General features: G+C 54.2%; 1 protein-coding gene across 1 annotated transcript in view; it reads left to right on the top strand.

Annotated features, from left to right (window-relative positions):
- Positions 1-16746, top strand: part of CELSR2 (cadherin EGF LAG seven-pass G-type receptor 2) — a gene marked incomplete at its 5' end in the record, with an annotated part of 103259 nt that overhangs the window by 22684 nt on the left and 63829 nt on the right. The window contains one exon of the mRNA XM_019513727.1: positions 12220-12864. Within this exon, the coding sequence (XP_019369272.1) occupies positions 12220-12864 (645 nt within the window). The remainder of the gene's footprint in view (positions 1-12219; positions 12865-16746) is intronic.

The following is a 16746-nucleotide window of genomic DNA, read 5'->3' on the forward strand; positions in this document are numbered from 1 at the left end:
TCCCAGCCGTAGTCTCCAAAGGCAAAGAACTCTCCCAATGCCCCTTATTTCCAAGCTCCTCCTCCCATCCAGGTGTGTCTTTGCCTTCCTGATCTCCACTCGCTGGACCCAACAGTTCTCCAACCTCCACAGCTCTGGCTTCTGGCCAGGCCACATGATGCCAAGTCTGAAAATGCCCTTTTAGACTGGGATGTTTGTCATTCCTGATCCCACCCCCTTGGGACATTTGAGGTATTCGCACTCCAGCCTAAGAGCCCGTCAGCCGTGGGCCCAGCTATGGCTCTTCAGCACCTGGTGTTTGTTGAGCTAACAGTCCTGTTTCAAGAACGGAGCACTCGGGGTCCAGGATTAACCTGTGCAATCCGTGAGAGCAAGCTGGGGGGAAGAGGGACTGGCAGCTGACGTGGGCTGCAGGACTGGGGGGGTTGCAGTGTGGGCTGTATATGTGGAGCAGGGAAGGGAGTGTGGAGTGGGGCGAGGCCTGAGGAAGCACGTTTAGTTGGTTGGACGTTGCCTGGAGGCAGATGGAGGAGACAGACATGGGTCTCAGGGTGGGGCCTGTCTCTGCAGCCCAAGGAGGTGTCTGGGTGCAAGCAGAGCTGGGGGGACCTGGCGTGCTAAGGGGATCCTGTTGTTCTCCGGTGAGGAGGGATGGTGACACTTCTGTCCTGCCTCGGTGGCATCAGCCCTTCTGGGTGTGTGTGCTGAGGGGGTGAAGTATTTAGTAGGGGGCAAGAGGCCAGGGAAGTTTTGGTAGGGGGCAAGAGACCAGGGAAATGGGCACTCAGCAAATAGGCTAACACACTGGGAGGGCTGTGAATCCTCTGCAGGCAAGTGGCCTTTTTGTCCTCTCCTCATGCTGCAGGAGAGCCAGCACGCATCATGTGGGAGACGGATGCCCACTCTAGGCGGGATGCCTTCACCCCACAGCAGACCTGCACCTGGGCTGGTGCTGAGTGATGGCACCAGCACCCAGCCAGGGATCCTGGGATTCAGCCTGTTTCCTCATTTTTCTCCTTTGCTGCAGATTGCTGTTGGGGGCCAGGATCGTTGACTAGCTTCTGGGGAATGCTGGACTCCTGTCCACATCTGTTCCAGGCTACTTGTTCCCAACCCAGCTGGGATGTTTGCCACTTTGCAGCTTTGGAAACAGGAGCTTTCGCTTGTCTTGGGGCCTAAATACCTTCCCACCCAAAGCTCTGCCCACTCAGCCTCAGGTTTCACTTGCAGACTGGCAGACTGGTTCTGGTAAATTGCCTCCCAGTGAGACAGGGAGAAGTAGCTAACTATGTTAGTCTGGAGTCGGGCAGAAGGCAGGGTAGATTTGCACCTTAGAGACTATTTATAGCTCTATGTGTAACCAGAAGGGTAGTAAAACACTGGCGCAGGTTACCCAGCAAGACTGTGGACTCTCCATCCTTGGAAGTTTTTAAGATCCAGCTAGACAAAGCCTTGGCTGGGATGATCTAGTTGGTGCTGGTCATGCTTTGAGCAGGGGGTTGGACTAGATTACTTCCTAAGGTCCCTTCCAGCCCTCATTTTCTACTATTCTATAGCATAAGCTTTCACGAGACCAAGTTAACTTCATCAGATGCTATGAAACCGCCAATGTGTTCTTCAAAACTGCTATCATTATGTTTAAAAGGCAACACCCCTACACGAAAAGCCTCTGGGCAGTTCATGCTTCCTGGAGAGGGATGCACTGGGTTAGCTCTCTGCAGTTTCAGGCTGGCGACACTGTACAACAACAGGTGGTGGGGTGCATTTCTCTTTGCTCCCCTGCTCAGCTCTGCTCCGGAGAGTCCGTCTTTGGCTTATTAAGTCTATCTGCACAGCCCCCACTATGGCTCAGTTCACCTTCGCAGTGCTGGGGCTTGCTTTGTTTCTGACATGTTTGTACAATGGATTATCTTAGTACCAGCTTGCTGCTCTGATGACACACTACCACTGGGATGCAGCCATCTCTGGGGAGGATGATGAGCATTCAAGGAAAAGGGAACATGGATGGAGCCCCAGGGAAATTCCCACATTCTTAGAGAAAAGTGACTGGTTTTTAGCCCTAATGGACCACGTGCAAAGACTGGGAGTCAGCAGGGGTCTTTCCCAGCTTGCTGGGGGGGGGGAGTTAATTTCTAGTGATTCGAGCAAGGCATTGGGAATCGCAACACGTGGGTCCTATTCCAGACTCCTGCACGGACTTGCTATTGTGCCTGTTTCCCTGGCAGTAAAACAGGGTTGATTATATTGATCTCTCTTTGCAGAATGCTTTGAGGAAAATGCTGTGTGTTATAAGGAATTGAGGTGGGTGTGTGCATGAGAGAGAGACAGAGAGGGGGATCACTGCCTTCTGTGGGGTGGAATGAGAACTGCTCATCTGCGTGTCATAGCCACAATATTGCTAATAGTTGAAGGAGATTCTTCACAGAAAAAGAGGCTTTTGGTTTTGGAGTGAGGGGAGTCTCCCTTTTGCACTTAGCGTGGCGTGGAGTGTTTGCCCAAGGTGGCCTCAAGTAGGGGTCAGTATGCAATAGGTAAATTTGGTCTCTAAATTTGCCTCTTTGCAGGGGGATGGGCTCATTAATGGGGCAGGTTTCCTACATGATGGAATCTTTGGCGGCCTGACAGTGTTTCAGAGTGGCATGATTGGGGCCTGGGTCACTGGAGCAAAGTGAGATGGGGTGCCAGGCCTGGCATCAGGCCAGAGCACTTTAAGGGGGCTGGCCTGGGAGTCCACCCAGTGGGCACTGCCTGGCTCAGCCCACCTGTCCCTGAATGGAGAGTGCTGCAAGATGATTTGGCCTCACATCCTGGTGCTACAGTGGGTACCTCTGGTGCAGACTTCTACACAGTTGTAAGCAGGCTTTTAACTGTCAGTTCCCAGCTCCATTGCCTTCCTCTTTATCAGAGCTTGAATCCTGAGCCTTAACTCCTTACCAATGTCTCTTGAAGAGCTTTGGAGACATCTGGTGCCCTTGTAGACAGTCCCATGGAGCCAATGAGCCCCTGGTGGATCCAGTGGGAGGATTGTGGCCTGTCTCTAAGTGCTGTGGTTTGGGAACGTGTCAGCAGGGAGAATCTGTTCAGAGGCATACAGCAAAGCTGCATGCAGCCTGGTGGTTGGAGCAGGTGTGCTGTGGGTGATATCCTGGATGGTTGCTGGTGCCGAGGAGATGGAATGGCATTGCCATGAGATCCCACCCTTTCATGTATATAACTCGCTGAGCAGCTGTGCCTAATCTGTAGGGAGTGTTGGGGTCTGGGTCTAGGGGCCCTGGGTCAACTCCTGGTGCTGGGGTTGAGAGGGCAAAGCCAGGCTGGTGGCTTTAGATAGCACAGGATCTTGACATGGAGGATGGATGGAAGGGGAGGAAGTTAGTTGGAGCAGGGGAAGTATGAGCCTTTGCTGCACAGGCTGGGATCCCCAGTATCTACCTGCACTGCAGAAGGCCCTGGGGTTGGGCTGGAGCTGGTGGTGTCTTGGGGATGCTGAACATGGCTCTTGACTCCCTGCATTCAGTGACAGATCTCTCCCTGGAACTGGAAAGGGACACCTGGGTTCTGACCCATGGAAAGTTGTTCATGAGGCAGGTTGATTTCTTCTCATCCAGGGCCAGGGGGTGGGGAGGGGATGGTGGACTGATGCCATGGCTGTCTGGTAGGGGGCAGCGACTCCCCCCCTCTGTGGGACTGCATCAGAGGATCTTCTCTGAGTACCTTACTTGGCACCTTCCTGGCACAGTGCATCTGAGAGCTGGGTAGTGCTGGCGTATACAGATCCTATTTGCCGGGTGCATGGTTGGAGTGAGTGCCCGGGGTCCTGGCTGGCAGGGAACTCCTGGAGCGGGAGGAAATGCCTGGTGGGGGGCAGCTAGCGGAAAGGCATCAGTGGAGCAGGCACTTCTAATCCACAGGGTACCCAGCTGTCAGCATGATAGGACAGACCAGGGCAGAGCTGAAACATGGACTAAGCAGGTGAGGGCGGGTGAGACGAGCCTGCTGTAGGCGGCAGTGTCATCTCTCCTGGGCTGCAGGCTGGCGGCTTAGCTGGGGCACAGCTGAGCGCTTTGGATCCATGGGCAGGTGGGTGAAAGCAGCTCAGAAAGCCTCGCTCCACACTCTCTCTCGCTCACTCCTGTCTTTGCCCATCACCTGTGCAAACTCAGTGGAGCTGAGGTGAGGGATTGATATTGCCCTGGAGGGGAAATGAGGGTGCACCCTGTGCCTCAGTTTCCCTCAGGTGGAGCTAATGGCACTTACCTTGCCCCTGACTAACCCGCTATTCCCGGGAACCCTCGCCTCCCACATGCATCTCCTGCGGGCCCCTGGGTTTCCCGTCATGAGGGCATCAGGCTCTGGGCTGGGGAGGATTGGGACCGTGGCAAGCAGGGCTGCGTGCCTAGCGCTTTCCCCGTGCTGTTCTCGAGAGGAAAGGCAGCCACGTGAGGCTCTTTGTTTGAGAGGCGTTGCTATGGTGATCTCAAGGCAGTGGTGAAGCAGCCACATTTTTCACAAGGGAGGGGTGGGCTTTGGGGGGAGTTGAGCTCCCCTTTGTCCCCCAGCGACTTCCCTGGGTAGGGAGCACTCAGTGCACAAGGGCATCTCTGTCAGCCCTGGCAATTAATCCCCCAGGGCTGGGACAATGGCTTTGCTTAGGAGAGGAAATGGAGAGGGCAGAAGATCTAGGTCCTTTGCTGCAGGGCTTGTCCGGGGAAGGGAGGATCCCCCTCACCTGAGGGGCCGGTCCTGTCCCTGTCCCTGGGGTATAGAGACTGGCAGCCCCACTTGGAAGCCCTCTGAGCTGGTGTATGGTGGACAGAGAGCTCAGGGCAGGCTGCTCCTTGCCCAGCTCTGCTCTGTACCTTTCTCCCCATGGCAGGTGTGGGGCAGGCCCCTGGTCCTGTAAAGCTGCCCCCTTCTCCCTGGCAAGGCTGCCCTCTATCCCTGGGTGGATGGATGATTGTTTGCTGTGGAGCATTAGACCAAGGGGCTGGGAGCAAATGGCCTGAGCACTATCACCAGACACAGATGGTGCTTGAGGCTGGCAAGGATCAGGATGTGCTACCCACTGGCCACCCAGGGGCTGTAATCTGGACCCATCTTGCCCTTCATCTCTAGTTCCTATGTTGGGAAGTAGGCTCATCCTCTGGTCCCTGCCTTCTCATGGATGCCTGATTTGGGCCTTCCAGACCTCCCTGGAGCTACTAGCTCTGTCCCCCAAGCCCTCCCTGCGGCTTCCAGCTCAAGGTCAGAAGGGTCTAGTGCTTTTCAGCTGCCCTCAGCAGGCCATGCCCTTCTTGTGAGCAGTGCTGCCCCTCCTGGGGCTGGTGTTTCTGCTAGGGAAAGGGCTTATTTTTGCAAAAAAAATAAAAAAAAGTTCTCTCTATATAACTTTACCTCCAACACTCTGCCAAATGGCCCCTGTGGTTCGCTTGGCAGATCAAAGCCCACTTTGACCGTTAAACCATTAAAAACCCATTACACAGTTTGCACCATGCACCCATCTCCAGATCTGTATCCCCACGCACTGCCATCCTCAGAGGGCCAGCCCCTGAAAAAGTCCATGCCAGACTCCTCTCCACCAGATGAGGTCTGCCATTTCTTTCCCATTGTCCTTTTCTGTCTTTCTGTAGTACCAGTGCATTTCACTTAGTCCCATTTTAATACAGCCCCCCACTGTGGTCCCTGAGCATCTGTTTATGAGCAGGTTCCTGGCTTTCAACAGTGCAGACCTGAAGCAGGATATGAACTGGTTGAAGCGAGCTGTCGGGGTCCCTTGCTGTATGGTCAGGTGCCTGGAGAGATGGACTGGGATGTATGGGATCCCCCATGTCTGTCCCTCTAACCAAGGCAGCTGGGAGCACTGCTCCTGCTGCCTCCCCTCCTCATCTGGGAGAGGGGGATCATTGCCAGGGGCCATGCTGGGGGTATCCTGGTTCCTCTGGGAAATGGGGCACCTGTGCCAAGAGCAGTCCTCACATTCCTTGCAGTGTGTGCCAGGGGTGTTCGTAGCACATACAGCAACTCTCGATGCAGTAGCAGCAGATTTTTGCCATATTTCAAATGAGGCTGGTTAATTATTGACAGTACAAGTGGTTTGTAACAAGCCTGTGGCTTGGAGCCAGGCTAGATATCTACTGGTATTAGCCAATAGATTTAACCATTTAGCCAATCTGACATGGATTTGGACTAGGATTAGGAATAGGGACAGTCCCTTTTCTGTCTTCCCCTGTGTTGTGTTCCCCCCCTTATAGAGCCCACCACTTCTCGTTTCTCCCTACAACTTCTAGGAACCAGCTGCCTCTCGGGGTTCAGTCTCCCAGGGGCACATCCAGAGAGGTGTGGTGGCATGGCTGCATGCCGCTTTTAGGTTGGAGCATATCACAGAAGTCTCTGGGGACTTTCTTAATCCCCTAAAGAAGATGAAAATCCCCATCTCTCCCCATCTGTCTCTGCTGCTTTCCCCACTGTCCTGGAGGTGGTTGAAGCACCAGAGCTGCTCTTGCCTGCCCTAGCCAAGCTGCATGTGAGCTGGGCTCAGCTGGGGGTGGGGAAAGCGGCAGTGGGGGTAGGTGGGGGAGATGGCAGGGGATGGGGGAACTACTTTCCTGCTGTGCTGTTGCCATTGTTCCCATCCCCAGATAAGCCCTGCTCCAGTGCACTCAGTTGGAGTGGACAGGAACAACTCTGGGGCTTCCCTTACCCCTGAAACAGCAGGGAAAGCAACAGTGGCAGGGGGGGGGCAGGATTTTCACCTGCTTTAGGCACTTTAAAAAGTCCCCAGAGGCTCCTGAGAGTGGTCTGCCTACCTTAGTGGGGGCAGAGGAGGTGGGGAGCTGAGGGTGTAGCTACCCCTGCAGTGCGAATTGCTGCTTTTGCACCCCACTTCGGGAAATCCTGGATCCACCCGTGTCTGGGACCCACCTGATGGAGCTCACAACTAGCTGGCTTTGCCTGCCAGGAGGGTAAAAGGCTTTCTTTCCCAAATGTCGCAGAAGAGAAACTGCTCAAGACTTCAGAACAGCGTGGAGAGGGTTCCAAGTGCAGCCAGCGGGACCCAGCAGGAGATTATCAGGGGGGTAGATGAAAGGCCTCGGCCTATGTGCCATCCATGCCAATACAGTCATCACCCTGCCCTAAGCTATCCTCTAGAATGCAAGCAGGGAAGGCTTAAAATAAGGCAGCGTCTTCAGGAAAGCCTGTAAAGTATTTTGGTTTTATTGTAGGGATTTTGGCAATAAATTATTTCTACCAAGCTAATGTTTCTCAGAATGGGGTATGCAGCAGACTTCTTGAGGCTATGAGAGAAGAAGGGATGGGGAAAGCAGAAGAGGGGGTAGGGGAAAGGTAAATGGGGGGAAAGGAAGAACATGGAAAAAATGAAGAACAATTGTACAATATCTCGTAGGCTGTGTGAGCAGGGCTGGTAGGGACATAATGTGTTTATGTTTTGTATCTATAACGTGGAATCCTAGGGGGACCCGGTACTTTCAAAACAGAAAAGGGGAACAGGACTCAGCCATGCCCGAGAGCCCTGTACTAATGCAAGAAAGCCACCTTGTTCCGAATGGGGGCTGAGGAAGATAAGGGCATTTCCCTGCTTGCTGCCCCAGTGCCATAGCCGGAGCAGTGATGGTGTTAGTGCTGTATGGTTTGGTGGGATGTTTCTGTGCTGAATGGAAGCAGTGCCAGGTATTACTATTGCGAGGACTTTGGCAATGAAAGTTGCTACTGTTAAAACCATCCCAGCACCGTTTGGCATGGAGGCTGCTTGTCTGGGGCACCATCCACCCCAGAGAAGTGCTATGACCCATGGACACTAGCCTGGATTAGATTTAGGGGTAGGGACCTAGCAGAAGCCTGGTCTGTCCCCTTTCTGATACCTCAGTGGGACATAGCAGGCCTTCCCCATCTCCATTCTCCTTGATGCTTGACAGATGTATATCTTGGATCCCAAGCTCACAATGGACACACCACTCAGTCTCTGCGTCCCTGGGGTTTTGGACACACAAGACCTTGCTCAGGCAACCTCTCTCATCCACCTCCCAGCAGCCTATATTGATTATCTAGTAGTTAATGTAACCTCATCAAAGCCACCAGGAGGGCAAGAGGCAATTAGCTGATAATGGGAGAGGTCCAGGGTCAGGAAGCTTCATGGTCCTGGCTGGCATTAAACCCTGCTGGGTTTGTGGGTGGTGAACCAGCCACCAGCTGCAGGGAGGGGACACTAGGCTGCTAATCAGGCCTTGGAGCATTGTTACTGTGTGTGTGCCACCCGCTGTGGGAAGACTCTTTTGACTGGTGACAATCAGGGTCATCCCTCTGCTTCATCAGGTCCAAGGCCTCTGACAAGCCCATGGGCTCTTGAAGGGGGCAGGATGGGTGGGCAGCCTGGTTAATAGCTTGCATGACCTGTCTCTGGGCTGCTTCAACCTCTCCTGTCCTAACACCGGCCATGTGGACAGGGCCCCTTTTTTTCCAAATCTGTTGTGTTTGTCTCGGTGCACAGTGCCGCCCCAGCACCTTATGCACAGACTCATTTATCTTCATCCTAGCCCAGCGGGTAAATTAATGGCACCGTCCCATATTGCCTGTGGGAACACTGAGGCATGAAGAGAGAAAGTGACTTGCCTGAGGTCACACAGCAAGTCTGTGCCACAGTCAGGAACAAAACCTAGGAGTTTTAGCACTGTCCCACTTCAGCTTCCCAGACCGGGCGGGGGATCATGGCAGTTCAGCTGAGCTGTTTGCATGGATCAGTAACCCACGTGCAGCTTGGTGACTCTGTGTTTTCCCTGCCCAACGCTTTGATGTTGTGCACCCCGGGCTGGGGCAGTCTGTTGGGGAAGAACCATGCGTTTCCTTCACTGCTATGGGGTGGCCAGGTGGATTGGTTTGGTTTGTCTCTGGGCCAAAGCTAGGGGTGGGGAGGAGTATCCTTCCTGCCTTTGTCCTGCTTCACACCACCTGTCCTCCCCAGTCAGGGATTCCCTGGGGACGTCTCTTGGAAGGAAGCAGCATTCACTTTCATCCTGTGGCCTCCCTGTGCTGTGCTTGTGGCCAGAGCCTCCTGCTTGTGTGTGCTTGTGGCTGCTGTGTAGGGGATTACCAGGATGCAACGTGTACTTCCTCTATGGTTATCTGTAATAAAACACTTCATATCCCTCCGGCTTAAATTCCAGTTTGGGGATTCTTCCCCGTCTGGATCAGCATAGGCACAGTGCTTCCTTTCTGTACAATGCCTCAATCAATCAGCCCAGACCTGAGTTCTGTTCTGAGCTCTGCTGCTGAAGTCGTCGTTGATCTTGGGTGATTTACTGTCCTCACTCTCTGCCTCTGTCAGAGGAGGATAATATTCTAGTCCTCAGATGGGTGGGGAAAGCTGTGTCCTTTTTCCAGCTGGGTTAAATAGGCATCTTCTTGTATGGAAACACCACATGTTAATATGGCTCTAATGTACACTGATTTTGTACACTGGTGTAAGTTACATGTTGAGCAGACAGACATACAGCTAGCCCAGAGTAGTGGCTGCAGTAGCCCCTGTTACTTCCTTTTGTCAGTAGGTGGCAAGGGAGCAAGTAACAGTATGTCTGCCTCGAGCCTGGCATAGAGGTGGACACATGGCTCCTACTTCCGTGTGACTTACACTGGTGTAGTTTTCATCCCTGACTGTGACCAGTGGGTTCTGTACTGGAGTTTAATAAGTGACACTAGCACAGGGCTCCACTCCTTCTTTACACCCGTACAAGGGAAAGTTACAGTAACGTGAGTGGGTTATGTGTCAACATAAATACTGTCTTGGATCAGATCACAGGTCCGTCTTGCCCGGTACCTTTGTATCTCGGTGGCCTCCATCTAGCCATTGGGTGGTGGGGGGTGGGAGGGGTTGTAGCTCCTAATAGACGTAGGTCCACTGTCAGTATATAATGAGTAGGCTTGCATCTCAGTGACAGAGAGCGATTGCCAAGGAAAAGTATTTACGTAGGGCCTGTCCAGATTGACCTGTTCCCTTGTCCCTTTCCCCGCTGCATTGGGAAGCTTGGGGAGTCCTAACTTGGAGGCTGCACTTCTAGCTCTCATGTTGACTCTCCACAGATGGTCTATCCTGCAGGAGTTTGTCCAACCCCCTGTTGAACCTGCTTAAATGATCAGCTTCTAGAGCATCTTGTGGCAATGAGTTCCGCAAGTGCATTACACACTATGTGAAGAAGAACTTCCTTTTGTTTGTTTTAAACCTGCTTCCTAATTTCATTGCGTGTCCCCTGAGCTCTAGTAGTGTGAGGAACATTAAAATCACAAAACCATATTCACTTTCTCCACACTATTCATGATTTTTACAGGCCTCTATCATATCACCCCTTAGTCATCTTTTCATTAGCGGAGAAGTCCTAGCCTTTTCTTATGGAAGCTTCTCCTTACCCCAATCGTCCGTGCTGCACGTCTTTATACCTTTTCTACCACTACTATATCCTTTTTTGAGGTGAGGGGATCAGAAGTACATGGGATGGAAGAATGGTCAAAAGGTAAAGGGAAGGCGTCTGAGAAAGATAAAAGGGGAAGAGCTTATGAGGTGACGCAGGCCTTGGCAGTCAGGGCTGAATGTGTGCCAGGGGAAGGCTGTATAGCCATCCCCTGTGCACCCGAGTTGTCCCCTTCTTCACCTGACATCTGTCTGCGAAAGGCTGCGTAGTCACTTTGCACCATGCTACCCTGACAGGCACCAGCTTTGGAAAGGTTTGGTTCAGAAGAAACTTAATATCAGACACATGCCCCATGTCTGTGTGCATGCTGTGCCCCAGGCCTGGCTGGGTGTGACAGGAGTACCTCTACGAGAGTCTTTCTATCAGTGACTCCGCCCTCCTGTTATGGGCCAAATGCCTGCCTTCGTCTGCCATGCCTTGATCTTGGTTAATTGATGGATGTTAATTAGCAGGAGGCTGCCCATTTGACTTTTTTGCTCCGGTGCTAGGGGGCGCTATCTGTGGCTCCTTTCCTCCCCTACACCACAGCCCAAGCCTCGCGGATGGTACTGACGTGGTTTTGACCTGGACCTTGCTGTAACTTGGCTCTCTCCCTGACTTCCCTGGGCTTCCACCGCCCTGTCTCATCCCGTGCCTTCCTGGTGCTCTGCTGCCTCCTCTCGGTGAGGCTTCCTGCCACCCCGTCTCTCTGGGACTTCTCGCTGCCCTCTCTCCCTGGGGCTTCTTGTTTCCCCCTTGCCCTGGGGCTGGGGCCAGTGCATCCCAAAAACGCTGCGCCCTCTCTGGCACCGGGGTCCCCACGCTACCATGGAACCCCTATGAGGCCTCCTCCAACCCCTAATAGCCTCACCCAGTCCTCTGGTGTTATAAAACTACAAACAGAAAACTCAAGCTCCTGGGCTACAACATAAAACCTCAGCTGTCTGGCATTCAAACCCCTACCAGGGAATTCTCCATCTTGTATCCACAAACAGGAGCTGCTCGTGCTGTCAGGCTTCTCTACTCTGCTTGCTCCAGCAGAGCTCCTTTGCCCTTGGCGGCTAGCAGAGAACTGCCCTTCTGGCCTCACTCCTGGGGTTTATATGTGCCAGGCCCTGCCCCTTCCTGTCAGCTGACTCCCCAGTGGTTGCCCTAGCAACCCACACATGTGCCTCTGCTCTGAGAGTAGCAGGCACCCTAGTGTTCTGCTGCACTGGGATCACCGCCTTGACAGCCTGGCTGGCTGGGATCACCACCCCTAGGCTCCTCCTACACACACTTCTACTGATACCCCTCCATCCCCACCTACAGTCAGGGCCGTCCCTAGGGTATGGTGAATGGGGGCAACCGCCCTGGGCCCTGTGCTTTGGGGGGGCCCCGTGGAACCAGGCAGAGTGGCTGTGGCCCCTCCTGTGGGGCCCACCTGGAGCTGGTGGCTCAGCTCCGCGCCACGGAAGAAGCACGGAGACACTCCCCTCTACCCTTTGCAGGGGTATCACCGCCCCGTGCAGTGTTAAGGAGACCCTCTACAGGCTGACTTGCCCTGGGTCCCACACCACACTAGAGTCGGCTCTGCCTACAGGCCTTCACTATCCCAGCCGTGGGGCCTTTCTCATCTACATGGGTTGCATGGGAGATTTTGTAATATAGGAACCTCTTTGGCCAACAGACAGACTTGAACTCAGCCCTGCAGGGGTACCGAAAGCCAGTGCGTGGCATACTGGGGGCGAGGTATTAATCCTGTACCTTCCTTTTTCTGCAGATGGGATCCACAGTGTGGCAGCCCAGTGTACCCTGCAGGTGACCATCATCACTGATGAAATGTTGACCAACAGCATCACTCTGCGACTGGAGAATATGTCCCAGGAGCGCTTCCTGTCTCCCCTCCTGGCGCTCTTCCTGGAGGGGGTGGCAGCTGTGCTCTCGGCCCCCCGCCAGCACGTGGTGCTCTTCAACATCCAGAATGATACGGATGTACGAGCTGCCCGCATCCTCAACGTCAGCCTCTCGGTGCTGCTGCCCAGTGGGGCCCGTGGGGGACGCTTCTTTCCCTCTGAGGACCTCCAGGAGAGGCTGTACCTGAACCGCACGCTGCTGGCAGCCATCTCGGAGCAGCGGGTGCTGCCCTTTGATGACAACATCTGTCTGCGAGAGCCCTGCGAGAACTACATGCGCTGCGTGTCTGTGCTGAAGTTTGACAGCTCAGCACCCTTCATTGCCTCTGACACTATCCTCTTCCGGCCTATCCACCCTGTTAACGGCCTGCGCTGCCGCTGCCCCGCTGGCTTCACTGGTGACTACTGTGAGACTGAGATTGACCTGTGCTACTCCAGCCCCTGCGGAAGCAATGGGCGCTGCCGCAGTCGCGAGGGCGGCTACACCTGTGAGTGCCACGAGGACTTCACTGGTGAGTGTGGAGACTCAGCCTTGGCACAGCCCAGCCACAAGGGCACGGATAGGGCCTCAGAGATTCCTCACAGTGGAAAGGGCTTTTCTTGTCCTAACCCACCTCTATCCATCCCAGCCCTTTATCTAGCTGTCCGTCTCCCTACACATCCACTCTCTGTGTTTTCATTTCCATACCTATCCCTTTATCCATCCCTCCACCCAATACACTGCTATTCATCTGTGATCCCACATATGCATCTCTCCATTCCTCTACCCATTCATCCTCCCATCCGCTCTTCCATTCCTGTATGTCCTCCTTTACTTACACACATACATGCACACACTCTCACTCTTCATTTATCCCTCCCTTTCTATTCATTCATCCTGATGCACATCCCTTTCTAGATCCATCCCACTCCTAAATAGTGATGTGTCTGTCTTTTCTTCCTAGATCTGCTCGTTTGTCCATGAACAACACCCACATCCCTATTACTGTCTTGTTTTTGCTGCTTGATTTTCCTCCTGTCAACTCATTTACTTCTCCCTTTTTCTTTTCCATGAGCTTCCCACCCTTTCTCCACCGCTGTTGCAAGTCTGGGCTTAGCCTGTCAGCCCTCCCTTTCCAAGCTCTGGTTGGCAGAAGCAGCCCAGATGTGTTCCTGGGTCAGCAGCAGAGTGGGGAGTGGAATAGAGACACAAGGGGACGGGGTTTCATCTCTGTTCTGAGGATGAAGGATATTTCTAGGCTGTGTGTAGGGGGAAGTATTGATACTAGGGATGAACCTCACCTTCAGCCTTGTGGCAAGCACTTGCCAACCCCAGCACAGCAAGGCAGAGATGACTCGGATCTTACCCACTGCACTGGCAGCCCTGAGCTGGCTGCCTTTGCTGAGTGAGCACAAGTCATGCAGAGCATGTCCTGGGCCAGGGAGGTGCCTGCATTCTTCCTTCTGCACCAGACTCAGTGTGTGACAAGGGAGAGGCAATCTGGCAAAAACAGCCCCAGTTCCTAGAGGCCAGACCAGAACCAGATCCTTCCACCAAAAGGCTGGGGCAGTGGACTGCTCCCCCAACATACCCTGATTCCAGCCCAAAGGGAGGGTGCTGCTGCAGTAGGAAGGGGCTGCACCTTGCTGATTTCCTGGCTTCGGGCTTGTAGGAGCCAGAGCCACCCAGGACAAGACTTCTTTGGTGCTGCTTTCCCCAGTTACGTTGAGTCGGTCTTACAGTGGGAAGTGCCTTGAAGCCTGAACCCCCATTATATCATTATATTACACTTTTTGCCCCCCTGTGCCCATGTGCTTTGTCCAGGAGGTTTTGCTATGGAGCTGTAATGGCAGTATACTCTCAGCGTCCCACCCAAGTCCCTGGCTACTCACTGGGCCTATTAACACTGGGACAAAACTTGGCACTGCCTCTGAACTAAGACTCCAAATATATTGCGCACAGGGACATCCAAGTGCCACCAGGTGGGACCAATCCCCTGTCATTGACCCCTGCCCAGGTAGGACTGGAACCTGAGACGCGAGTCCCCATGGTTTAGTTCTTTCAACTTGCCTTGGCTCAGCTGACTGGTGGGGACAAGGCCTGAGCTTTGCAAACCAGCCACTGACTTCAGCTCAGATTTCCTCTACTCCCTGTGGCACTGAGCACTAGTCTTTGGCCTGGGACCCACCTTCCTTCTCCCCAGAAGTGGATGTTGTGAAACTAATCGTAGAGGAAGGGCCTTCCTCAGTACTTCATAGTGGGTTCTGCTGGCTGGCTGGGAGCGATGGTAACCGGAGGGAGAGGAATCTGGCCATCCCCGAGGTCGCTAGGTTAAACCCAGCCTGGGAGTAGTAATGACCCACTAAGGTCTGTTGTGTAGATTGCTATGGGCTGTGGCTTTGGGTGGGCTCCCAAGTGCCACAAGCTTGGCAGAGCCCATTTCCCAGTCACTGAGCATCCATAGATGAGTGGTCAGGCATTGAAACGGGCTGTCTAGAGAAGTTGTGGAATCTCCATGCTTGGAAACTTGCAGAAGCAGGTTAGACCGACACTTGGCTGGGAGGCTGAGCTGATGGCATGGGTGCCTTCCACGTGGACCGAGCAGGCCAGATGGTGCAGAAGAGCGATTGGGGGGTGGGGGCAGCACTCCTACCCAAGCTGCTCAGAGGGGGCAGCCCAGGGCAGGGTGGGATTTCCAGACACAAGAGCAGGGAGGATTAGCAGGTAGGCAGGGCTGGGCAGAGGAGTGCAGGGAGTGTCGCTGCCTGGGGGCATGGCTGATCTGCAAGTAAAATACAACACAGCAGCATCTCCCTGCCAAAGTGCCTGCAGAGTGGCACATGAGGTTGGGCAGATCTCCAGGCTCCATCAACCCCTGGCTCCAACCAGCAGGTTCATAGGAAAGTAGGGCTGGGAGAGTCCTCACAAGGTCACCTAGCCCAGCCCCCTGCTCAAGGCAAGATCATCCCTGATGAACCCACCTGATGAACTCCACCTGAAGCCTGGCAGGGGTGGCGGGTAGTTCTGTCTGGTTAATTGTCTCCCTAGGCCTGGCATCCCTGTCCCTTCCACCATCCAGTCCAGCAGCCTGCATAGCAAGCCTGCTGTCAAGGGAGATGCTTTTCACTGGTGGGCCAGAGACTACTGGCTGGGGCTCTGGGTGGAGGCATGCTTGAGAGGAGGGCTGCATCCCTCAGGCAGTGACTGTGGGCTGTCCGACTCCCTGCAGTTCCCATGCCACGCCCCAGCAGTGGTGTTGCTGGTGCAGAGCTCAGGCTGTTGTTTCTGTGCGCCCTGGGGATGGATCAGAGGTGCCACATGGGCTCCTGCAGGGAGTGTGCTGCTAGCTTAGGGCCAGTGCGAGGAGTGCTGCTGTCTGGTAGAAGTGCTCTACTAACACATGGGTTAAGTGGTTTTAGGCTGGCAGAATGACAGGGCTGTGATGACACATCAGCATGTGGGCTTGCAGGTAGAAATTAAACTACCCCTCACTCCAACCTACTTGCTGCAGCCACTGGTTCTGCAGGGCTGGCCTGGCATCACCAGCTGAGCAGGAAACTTGGCCCATTGGCCATGTTTCATGGCCCCAGCCTCTGGCTCAGGTTCTGTGCCCGCTGCTGTGCTCCTGCCCATTGCCCTGCAGCACTGTGTCCCTTCAGCACTGGTGTGATGATGTGGCATCAGGACCCCACATGATGTGCCCTGGCACTGTCCTAAAAAGGGATGCTCTTCCCAATTCACTCCTCCAAACTGCCAATGGACCTATGGAGCCTTTTCAACCTGGTCTCCTGTCTCTGCTGCCCCTAACCCCTGGGGCTGACTGGTAGGGCATCCCAACCCCCCTCCAGCTTTCCAGTAAGCCCCCTCCATTCTGCAGGATTTGTGGCCCCCACCTGGGGAGGCTGGGGTGGGTCTACCTGCCTGTAACCAGGGCTCTCTCCCAGCAGTGGCACCTCAGGGTGGGCACAGGGCTTAACTTCTGTCCTGAGTTTGGGGCCTTCGGTGCTACACAGCTCTGACTTGTGAGCACCCAGTGGGAAATGCTAGTAATGTGTTGCCCTGAGCCCCCTGGAGCAGGGGCACTGAAGGGGGGTCTGGCATTGGCAGGGGAAGCAGTGGAGGATCCTGAACCTGCAGCCCCCGATCTTCCTGTAGCAGTTTCTCCCTCCCATGCACAGCACCCAGGCTCAGTATGTGCGTGTCAGCCCCGGCGCTTGGTTGATGCAGGTGGAAGGGGGAGGCAGACAGAAGGGGGGGAGGGGGAACAGGGGTCTTTGTCTATTCAAGATTAGGGGGGGTGCGGTGGGAGAACATTGGTTTCCCTGGCAACTGAAGCTGGTCACTAGGGCGAGGGAATCAGAAAGAGGCTGGGAATAAATCTTCTTTAGAGAAAATCCTCATGGGGTTGGTGGGA

The sequence above is a fragment of the Gavialis gangeticus genome, unplaced genomic scaffold (genome assembly GCF_001723915.1).
Source record: "Gavialis gangeticus isolate Ggan-Ray unplaced genomic scaffold, GavGan_comp1, whole genome shotgun sequence".
NCBI lineage: Eukaryota > Metazoa > Chordata > Crocodylia > Gavialidae > Gavialis > Gavialis gangeticus.